At 42.7% G+C, this 11,239-nt stretch overlaps 1 protein-coding gene across 4 annotated transcripts in view; it reads left to right on the forward strand.

Moving 5' to 3' along the window:
• Positions 1 to 6,652: 6,652 nt before the first annotated feature.
• Positions 6,653 to 11,239, forward strand: part of Zmym6 (zinc finger MYM-type containing 6) — a 45,967-nt gene continuing 41,380 nt past the window's right edge. For 2 of the 4 annotated variants that reach the window (XM_029476489.1, XM_021161345.2), the window contains exon 1: positions 6,653 to 6,768. Coding sequence is in view for 2 of the 4 variants with exons in the window: in XM_029476488.1 (XP_029332348.1) it covers positions 8,018 to 8,107 (90 nt within the window). In the remaining 2 variants the exon portion in view is untranslated. Of the gene's footprint in view, positions 6,769 to 6,934; positions 7,154 to 7,968; positions 8,108 to 11,239 lie in introns of those variants that run through there. The other 2 variants (XM_029476488.1, XM_029476487.1) reach the window with 2 other exon arrangements.

Here is an 11,239-nt window from a genome sequence, read left to right on the forward strand (position 1 = left end):
TAGGGTGGTTAGATCCCCCAGCACACCCCACAGCAGCCGTGATAGCTCAGCAAGCACTGAACTCCTGACTGCTTCATACTGGAGAAGCCGAACTAGAAATGTTTCTGACTTGGGAACATGTAGCTCAGTAGAGAGTAGAAATGGTACACACCCATCAGGCATTCCTGCTCACACGTGGGGGACATTGGGAGCTACAGAGATAGCTGAGTGGTTAAGAACACTGGCTGATCTTCCAGTGGACCCAGGTCAACTCCAGGCACCCATGTGGTAGTTCAGAATGCTCTCTAAATGTTTTTAGGGGAAAACATTTCTTTTTAATTTTAAGAAAATATGAGGTGGTAAGAACTCTGGGCTGGGTCATAGCTCAGTAGTAGAGTGTCTGCCTCGTATGCACAGGTGATCTTCAGCACTTCAAAGGAAAAAAAAAAAAGGACAGGAGGAAGCAGGAAAAGCATCATCACTGTCAGATCCACAGCAGCCTTGAAATCTCTCTGGGCACTGTTAGTATAGTTTCCTATTCTTGTTTTTCAAGCACGGTTTCTCCTTGTAGCCCTGGCTGTCCTGGAACTCACTCTGTAGACCAGGCTGGCCTTGAACTCAGACATACACCTGCCTCTGCCAGTGCTGGGATTAAAGGCTTGTTCTATTCTACTCTTGAGTAGTTTAAGGTTTTATTTTCTTTCTTTTTTAAAATTCATTTTTAATTTATATTTTATTTATTTATTTATTTATTTATTTATTTATTTGAGGCAGGGTTTCTCTGTATAGCCCTGGCTGTCCTGGAACTCACTCTGTAGACCAGGCTGGCCTCGAACTCAGAAATCCGCCTGCTTCTGCCTCCCTAGTGCTGGGATTAAAGGCGTGGGCTACTACTGCCTGGCTTCTTTCTTTTTTTAAAGAGGGTTTTGTTTCTGCCTCTGGACTCTTGACTTCATACACCCCTAGCAATTTTATATAACAAATGCCTTATCCTTGTAATCAAGGATCTCTCTCTCTCTCTCTCTCTCTCTCTCTCTCTCTCTCTCTCTCTCTCTCTCTCTCATGATTTACAGGTTGTGGCCCAGCTAATCTAACAACAGTTGCCTATGAACTAAAGGTCCAAGAATCCAGTAGTCATTTGGTCTACAAGGCTGGATGTCTCAGATAGTCTTCCAAATATGCTGGAATCTGGAAGTAGTAAGCCCTAATGCCAGTGTAGGGATGGACTTACCATCGAGGCAAAAGTAGGCAGGCAAAGAGCAAGGTTTCCTTCTTCTTTGTCATTACATAGGCTTCCAGCAGAAGGTATGGCCCACAGTAGAGGCTTCTCTTCCCACTTCAAAAAATTCAGAATTAAGGGTGTATTTTCCCAGATTATAAGTGGGTCCAGATTATAAGCAGATCTTCCCACTTCAAATTAAGCAAAAATCCTTCACAATTGGGCCCCAGTTTTTGGTTGTTTTGTTTTATTTATGTTAATTCCAGATGTAGACAAGTTGAAAAGCATGAATAGCCACTACAGGTTTCTTCTTTAATTGCTTCTATACCTAATTTCTTGAGATAGGGTTTCTCATTGAACCAAGGATCCTCCTGCGCGTACACTCTCAGTGATAGGATCTGGGGTATATGCTGCCACACCCAGGTTTTATGTGCATTCTGAGAGTCTGAGCACAAGTCTTTATGCTTACATAGTAAGCACTTTACTAACTAAGCCATCTGCCCACTGAAGTCTACTAGATTTAAACATTTTTTTAAAAAAATTTAAGTTTATGAATTTTCTGTCTGCAAGTTTATCTGTGTACCATGTGTGTATCTGTTGCCCTCAGATGTCAGAAGAGGGCACTGTGTCTCCAGAAATGGGAGTTACAGGTGATTGAAAGCTGCCATGTTGGTCCTGGTAACAGATCCCAGGTCTTCTGCAAGAATAAATGCTCTTAATTGCTGAGCCATCTCTCTAGCTCCTCTATTAGCCTTTGCCAGCTTCTTTCTGTAGGCAGAAAACTGAAGACTCATGGATTTTTTTCTCATAGCATTTCATGTAGTTCAAGCTGCCTTCAGACTTGTTATTTAGCTAAGGATAGCCCTGAACTCTTGTCCCTGCTGTCTTGTCCTTCTGAGTGCTGAGATTGCAGGCACTCACCACCTCAGTTCAGAGGTTTAAAAATTTGAACTTGTTTTAAAGCAAATGTTTTATTTTAGAAAAACTCAATCATTCAGGCCGTGGTGATACATGTCCTTATTCCCAGCACTTGAGAGGTAGAGGCAGGTGGATGCCAACTGACTATAGAGTGAGTTCTAGGACAGCAGGGCTACACAGTATAACCATGTCTCAAAAAATCAAACCAAACCAAACCAAACCAAAACTCATCAATCATACAGAGAAGATATTTTTAAAACATGAATCTAGTATACACTACACACACACACCCACACCCACACACACATATTTGGTTTTTCAAGGCAGGGTTTCTCTTTGTAGCCCTGGCTGACCTGGAACTCACTCTGTAGACCAGGCTGGCCTCGAACTCAGAAATTTGCCTGCCTCTGCCTCCCAAGTGCTGGGATTAAAGGCATGCGCCACCATGCCCGGCAATAACGCTTTGATGTTTCCTTAAAAATTAGTCCATTTTCTTCAGGGATATGGGACATGAGATGACACCCATGCTGCAGAAGATAAGCCCATGCACATGCAGACATCACTAAGTGGACCAAGTGGGTTTGAAAAGGCAGAGTGAATGGCAGGGGGCAGGGGAAGGGATTTGATCAAAGCACATATGCCTGCATAAAATTATCAAATAATAGAAAACAAAAACATACATTTTAAATAGAAACTATGTGTACTGTCTCTAATATTTGATTATAATTTATAATACAAGGTATTTCCTCTGGTGTTTTCACACAATTTTGTTATGGTTGACCCTTCTCCTCAAATCAGAATCCTCTTGCTCCCATGCCCTTTAGTATCTTTCGTGCTCAGCTTTTTCTCATTTTAGATCTTTGCCCCTTATGTGCTCCAGTGGGGTTCAGGTTCACATGTGATGATTAGTCTTATTAAGTTGATGGGATTTAGAATCAACTTGGAGACAGGTATCTGAGTTTGTCTGTGAGGGATTTTCTTGGTTAATTGAGCTATGAGACTTTGTCCTGACTATAGGCCAAAAAAGAGAAAGATGGTTGAGCACTAGTTGTCTTTCTCCTATGTTCCTCAACTGTGTTTGTGGCCAACTGTCTCAAGCTGTTGTTGTCATGACTTTTTCGCAACAGAATGTGCACTGGAGCTGGAGGACAAAACATATTCTTCCTTCTGTAAGTGACTTTTCAGGATATTTTTCACATCAACAAAATAGTAACCAGTGTATACAATCAGTACAAGAAGTGGGGTAGACAGATATAGAAATGTGCAGATTGCCAAAATTGAGAGTTCAAGCAAGTTTGATGTTGTGTCAAAGATGGGACCTGTTAAAGAGAAAGCCAGTGCCCTGCACTGCATCAATAGGGAAAAGGCTCCACCCCAGGTCAACACCTGATTCAGCAAACCCTTCAACTTGTAAAAAGGTAATTTCATTTGAAAGGAGTGAGTCTGAACTAAGAGAACAACTGAAAGGGTTCCCTGCTCCTCAAAAGCAACAGCCTAAGGATGTGTTTCCTTAGGGTCATCACACAGAGGCTGTTGCAACTGTTCCCCCCCACACACACTTATAGGCCCTGTGTGGCAGCAGCATCTGAGTAGTAGTGGTTTTGACAGAATGAAAGACAAAGCTGAGGGTATCGTAGACTCCTGTACTACACTTCCTAAGAGCCACTGAGGCCAGATTATGTGTGGCAGAGTTGAAATCCCTGCAAAGAAGACTTGAGAGGCCACTACATGAAAGCTGTGAGTGGGGCTGGAGAGATGGTTCAGTGGTTAAGAGCACTGGCTGCTCATCTAAAGGACCTGGGTTCAATTCCCAGCACCCACATGGCAGCTCACAGTTGTCTGTAATTCCAGTTCCAGGGCATCTAACACACAGATACACAGGCAAAATACCAACGGACATGAAAAGAAAAAAAGAAAAGAAAAAAGAAAAAGAAAGCTATGAAAGTAAAGCTTAAGTTGCAATGGAGACCAGGAAATCTCAGGATGTTGGGAGATGCCAGAACCAAGGGATCTACATCAAAGAAAGATGTATGTAGGTCAGTAAGAAGGCCCAGCAGGTAAAGGTACTTCGTGCTAAGCCTGGCAACTTGAGTTGTCCCCCCGCCCCCAACCCATGTGGTGGAAGGAGAGAGCCAAATCCTCCTGTAAGTTGTCCTCTGACTTCTACTTGTATTCTGGGATGTGTGCATGCTCCCCCAATAAAGTTGAGGGGGGAGGATCCATTCAATTGTCAAAGCAGGCAGGGAAACAAACAGTGAAGAAATGAAAACTCAGCTTAGCTTGACTTTCAGGCTGTCTGATGGCAGGTGCTCACTGACAGCACACTTCAAACAGTATGATTTCAAACAGTATGATTTGGGAAAAGGTTTCCAGGAAGCCATCATTTCAATCCAAGCACACAGTAATGCTTAAGGTGTGACCACACAGAAATCCCTTTGCAAAGTACATGTGGCTATAAGGGTGCTGTAACTAAGAGGCCTAGCATCTGCTGTGATCTCTGACAAAGATAGCATAGAGGTCAGCAGGCTATAAAGTAATATGACATCCCTCTAAGGATGGGCTCTATTAACTGGGGGCTAAAGAGAAAGGTCTAGATAAGGGAAGAGTTTGGAATAAACATTTTAGATGAGGTCTCTGGAGCCTCTGCAGATAGAAAAAAGATCACCAGTTCGTTAAGAAAATCCACTCCTGGCTTTTTGGATGGGAAAGCAGGCATTTTATCTCCTCCATGTTTAACATTCTGGTTTCCCTAGTGATCTGTAGGCAAAAAGACCTTTGTGCCTCCAACATAAAGTTAAAAATAGAAAGATAAAGGAGGGGCTGGAGAGATGGCTCAGCGGTTAAGAGCACTGACTGCTCTTCCAGAGGTCCTGAGTTCAATTCTCAGCAACCACATGGTGGCTCACAACCATTCGTAACGAGATCTGGCACCCTCTTCTGGAGTGTCTGAAGACAGCTACAGTGTATTTACATATAATAAATAAATCTTTAAAAAAAAAGAAAGATAGATAAAGGAACACTGCATGGAGTGAAGCTTGGTCAGCAAAGAGGTATGTTCTGCTGGCAGCAGAGCTGGAGGGCCAGGGCTACCTAGACTTCTAGAGTCCAGTTAAGTCCATCAAGATGCCAAATACCAGACATAGAACTTCAGGACTTGGTGTTTCCCCTGTTGGATTTTGGACTTGCTTTGGTCTGAGAAATCCTTGCTATGCCCCTATTCTTCCATTTTGAAATAGTTCATCTTGTGACATTGTATATTGGAAATATGTAGCTCAAAAATTTAAAAACATTTGTGTGTGTGCATGCATGTGCACACATATGTCTGTATACTGCAGGTTAGCTGGCCTTCTGTCTCTACCTCCCATACTATTTGTAGGAACGCTCAGATTATACATCTGTCTAGTTTTATATGAGGTCTGGAGATCTGAACTCAGGTCTTCATGTTCCTGCAGCAAGAGCTTTACTCACTGAGCCATTTCCCCAGCCTCTGGCTTTATCTTAACTAGTTCTATCTGCAACCATCCTCCTTAAATAAGGTGATATTCTGAGGGTTCTTATTTCAACGAAGTTTTGAAGGACAGAAACATAGTAAATAACAGAGGCAAGTCTGTATTATATACCTAGCTGCTGTCTCAAAAACAAGCCTATTAGCCATAATGGCCAAGTCATGGGTTCTCATTAAGTAGAATACTATACAGCAGTCAAAATAAAGAACAGCTTCACAAACCAAGGATATATCTCAAAAACAAGACTGGATAAAAGCCCCAAATTTTAATCTTTTCAGACAAAAAATTTATACCGTATTAGAGGTTCCATCACCATTAAGTGGAATGATACATAATTGTTTAGTAATAATTTTGATTAATAAATGTCCAAGTGTTATGTTCTCCTAGTATCCACCTTTCTAAGGAGATGCTCATTAAAAAAATGGAGAAGGGCATATACAGTGCCATCTAACACTTCTGAGCTTTGAAATATCTCCATATCTCCTTCCAGTTTTTTCTTTTCTTTTTTTAATTATTTTATTTTTTTGGCTTTTGGAGACAGGGTTTCTCTGTGTAGCCTTGGCTGTCCTGGAACTCACTCTGTAGACCAGGCTGGCCTCAAACTCAGAAATCCGCCTGCCTCTGCCTCCCGAGTGCTGGGATTAAAGGCGTGCGCCACCACGCCCGGCTTCTTTTCTTTTTTAAAGATTTTATTTATTTATTTTATGTATATGAGTACACTGTAGCTGTCTTTAGACACACCAGATGAGGGTATTGGATTCCATTACAGATGGTTGTGAGCCACCATGTGGTTGCTGGGAATTGAACTCAGGACCTCTGGAAGAGCAGTCAGTGCTCTTAACCACTGGGTCAACTCTACAGCCCTCCATTTTTTTTTTCATAGCCCTGTCTCTTTAAGAAGTCAATCATATCGGAAGTGAGAATGCTGGGACGGCTAGGTCTAGGGCATGATGGGAATAGAGGGCGGGAATGAAGGCAGGGACGTCCAATTACCTCAGGTCTAGCGCATAAATAGGAGTGCGCACGCGCAGTTGGCAAGGTGTTGCGTTGCCATTCCTCAGGCGATTCCAGTAAAGGAATTTGTCATGGTGCCCACGGGAGACCTTGAATGCTTTTGTGCATTCTCCGACTCGCGTCTCATTGGAGGTGGGTGTCCTACGGGGCTAGAGAAAGCCGCTCAGGCCTGTGGGCTTGTGGGAGGGGCAACGTACCACGTGCCCAAACGGGGCGTGGCCCTCCACGTGACTAGGCGCCGCAGGAGGTTCTGGGTAGCCTCACGTGACAGGACCCATCCTCTTCTGGCGGGGGCGGAGTGGCAGCTCGTCACGTGACAGGCGGCGGGCTGCGCTGCGTGGTGCCGTAGCATCCTCAGGCTCGCTGCAGTTGGCGGCTCGCGCGCTCCGTTGGAGACTGAGTTCCTCCGCCGGCCCTTGGGGGGGACAGGCTGGGGAATTCTGGTTGCGAACGGGAACGCCGGAGAGCTTGCGACATTCAGAGGAGGGATACGCGCCTGTAGAGTGTTACAACTGTGGCAAGTGGTGGAAAGTTCTCGACCCGGCTTCGCAACAGGGTTTTTTAAAAACCTGTTGTTTCTATGGCTGGCTGGAATTGATGACAGGCCTTTTGCGAGGGTTTCCTTTTTAGCTTGGCTTACATTTGTACTGTTTGGGAATCAAAAGAGAGCCCAGACAGGTGTTTCTAGCAGCCATTCTCAACCTATGGGTCACGACCCCTCACAGAGTCGCATATCAAATATTTACAATTCGCAACTAGCAAAATTACAGTTATGACGGAGCCACGAAATAATTTTATAGTTGGGGGTCGCCACATGAACCGAGTTTAGGAAGGTTGAGAATCACTGGTTTATAGGAAGACGTTAGGGGGAGTTGCCTCCAGAATGTCCAGTTGGCCCACCTGCAAATGGGAACCTAGCGTTCTAGTTGTGATGATGTCTTAGGCTCTGAAGTGGCTTTAGGTTGAGAAATTGGTTCTTGTTGTTAGTGCAGGCTGAGGTAGAGGCAAAAGTGAGGCCTCACTTGGAGCAGACATGAGTCACATGTCAGTGTCCATACAATCAGAAATTTAAGTACAGAGTCCAGCTGTCCACTTGCTAGCGTCCTTTTGTGGCGTGTTCATCAGTCTGTATCGCAACAACCTCCAATATAGTGAAGACCATAGTGCTTGTCTAAGACTTTTCTCATTGGAAGGTAGCTAATCCAGGAGCAAAAAGAACAGTTAGTCCTAGTCCCAGAAGGGTATTGCTCAAATGCTCGACCCTGAAGCTATTAACATGTTAGTATGAAGGAAAACAAAACCCGAGTACCAATCCTTTATATTATGTTTTAGGAGTCATCTTAGTTTTAGATGGGAGAAGAACTCGGCATAAGCAATTAGAATGAAAGAACCTTTGGATGGTGGATGTGACAAAGCAATGGCACAACAAGGGCTTCTGGACAGAATTAAAGAAGAACCTGATGATGCTCATGTAAGCATTTTCTTTTGACTTTCAAAATACTAAAAATTATTAGCGTTAGAATTGGTATTATTCTGGAGAATTGGAAATGAATGGTACTCAACGGTTTCTGGTTTATAAGTTGATACAACCCAACTGATTAATTTTTTTCATCCATTAGGTGAGTCCTATTGAGGCTGGGGGATATACGATTAAGTAGTAGAGTGTATTCCCAGTGCTGTGAGTGCACAGTTGTCAGTGCTAGTCCAAAATGAATGGAGCCTCCAAATTTTATTCATTGGAAACTTACTCCTGCTGCAGCGTGATTGCTGGAGGGTGACCCTGAGAGGTAATGATCCAAGTACAGGCTCTGTCATTACCAGGAGTGGCTTGGTTTTAAAAGCCAGTTGGGCATTTTGCTTGCCGTCTTGTTCTTTCTTGGGCACTCTCCTACCCTTTGCCACATTGTAATGTGACTAGAAGGCTTGACTAAATACAGCCCCCCCCCCCTTGTCTTGGAATTCACAACTTCCAGAGCTGTGAGAAAATTTCCTTTCCTTCTAAATGATCCTGCTGCGTGGTTTTCTCTTAAAGCAATATGAAAAGGGTTAGACAGTGCATTAATCAGGTTTTTAGCGCTTTGGATGAGAAAAGGTCATGCTAAGTGTGGTATTTGTTTTTGTTAAAGAAACAAATATAGCGGCTAGAGAGATGGCTCAATGGTTAAGAGCACTGGCTGCTCTTCCAGAGGTCCTGAGTCCAATCCTCTACAGTAGAGCGACATGGTGGCTGACAGCCATCTTTAATGGGATCTGAAGCCCTCTTCTGGTGTGTCTGAAGTGAGCAGCACTGTACTCAAGTACATAAATAAGTCTTAAAAAATATAGAAATGGTAATGATGATTAGGGACACTAATAGATGGTGTAATGTGTAAGATATATCGTATAGTAGAATGTGGCATTGATGTGATTATTAATATCATTGCATGCCTGAGAGTGTGCCATTATCTCGCTCACATCTCTGATACTATTATTTTACACACGAGGATGCCAGAACTCAAAAAAGCTAAGCATGTGTATGGGTCAGTTCGTAAACATTAGATAGGGTTCAAACGTAGATGGTAAGAGTTCAGAAAACATGCCACTCCATATGTAGCTTGAGTCAAGAAGATTCAGCAGATCAGAACCTTATGAATTTTGATTTTGATTTTAAGAGCAATGGAGAGACATTATAGGATTAGTGTGTTTTGAGACAGTCTCATGTAACCCAGGCTGTCCTTAGATTTACTGAGTAGCTCAGGGTGACCTTAAACTTCTGATCCTCTTGCCTTTGCTTCTCAAGTGCTGAAATTACTGGTGTGTGCCTCCATGCCAAGTTTTCATTGCAGGGACAGTAATATGAAACAGAACAATCTGGAAAGATCATTCTGGCTATTCCCTAAAGATAGATTAGAAACAAAAATAATCTGTGGAGTAGAGAGTCAGTTATTTTGGCAATAATTTTTTTCTTTAATCTTCTTGAGCAGTTCTTTGTTTTATGATCTTTAGTTACTGACTTTATTGTAGAAACATAGCAATAGTATTTATTTAAGCATACTGAAAGTTAATAAATTAAAAGTAAGATTTAATGTCTCACTCCATCTCACAGCAGGGTTATTCCAGGGCAGAAGTGCCAGGTAGATTTTGTCTTGCTTGTGAGTTCCATGCTGGCTCTGCTCTGGCAGTGAGCTGAGAAGGTTCGAAGGTGGTGTGTGCAGTGTGTGCAGTGTGCAGTGAGTTAGTGGTGGAGGCCTCCAGTCTACTGACATCTCATCTCATGCTTACCTTCCCTTTAACTGGTAAATTGTTCCTCTTGCCTTATCTCCTGTAACCATTTGTCTGCCAAGTTATGTGGATTCTGCTTTTTAAATTTATTTTGAGTCTAATTTCCATTTCCCCATTTTACCATTTTTCATATGGAATGTCCTGCACCAGTCCTTTACTTGTGTGGCCCTCCAAACACTGAGGACTGCTGCCTTTGGAGTCTAGTTAAAAAATTACTTATTTACTTTTATTTTATGTGCATTGGTGTTCTGCCTGCTTATGTGTGTGAGAGTGTCAAATCCTGTGGAACTGGAGTTACAGACAGTTGGGAGCTGCCATGTGGGTGCTGGGAATTGAACCCATGCCCCTTGAAAGAGGAGCCAGTGCTCTTAACCACTGAGCCATATCTCCAGCCCCCAGATTTTGTTTTATTTATTAAATTTTAAAATTATTTTATATGCTTTATTTTTTAATTTTAATACTGTTTTTAATGTGTGTGTGTGTGTGTGTGTGTGTGTGTGTGTGTGCGCGCGCACGCGTTACATGAGTTTGAGTGTTCTGGAGATAAGAGGAGGGCATCAGATCCCTGGCTGGAGTTTTAGGTGTTTGTGAACTGATTGATTGGGTCCTGAAGCTGAACCTAGGTCATCTGGAAGAGCCTAGAGTTTTATATCCTGATCCTCAGTCAGTAGGTAGACAGAGACAGACAGAGACAAGGGGCCTGCTGTGATCTTTTGAAACCTGAAAGCCCACTCCAGGGACACACCCTCTTCAACAAAGCCACACCTCCTAGTTCTCTGTCAGTTCATCAGTTGGAAAATAAGCAGGCAGTTGCATGAGCCAATCGGTGCCATCACATTCAAACCACCACACTTACAGCTGCTTTCTCAGCATCTTAAAAGCTTTTCTGTCTAGGAATTTCCCATGCCAAGAGAATTAGGTGGGTTTGTTTTTGTTTTTGTTTTTGTTTTGTTTTTTAAAATTCAACTTCATTCAAGTTCTCAGGACCCAGGCAGAATAAAACAGATGATTGGCCAGACCATATAGGATTTTTGTTTGTATATTTTCTGATTTTGTGTTCTTGTGTGAATGTGTGTCTCTGTGTTTGTGTTCCTTGTGCTTTTTGTTGTTGTTACCTGTTCATTTTCTAATGAGAGAGAAAGGGTGTAGATTTGTGTGGGTGGACAGGTAGGAAAACATCTGGGAGGAGGGAAACTGTGAGTAGAATATATTGTATGAAAAAAAATGTATTTACAAGTAAAAGGAAACACTTTTTTTTTTTTTTTTTTTTTTTTTGGTTTTTCGAGACAGGGTTTCTCTGTGTAGCCCTGGCTGTCCTGGCACTCACTTTGTAGACCAGGCT

Source organism: Mus caroli, chromosome 4 (assembly GCF_900094665.2).
Source record: "Mus caroli chromosome 4, CAROLI_EIJ_v1.1, whole genome shotgun sequence".
In the NCBI taxonomy this organism is placed as follows: Eukaryota; Metazoa; Chordata; class Mammalia; order Rodentia; family Muridae; genus Mus; species Mus caroli.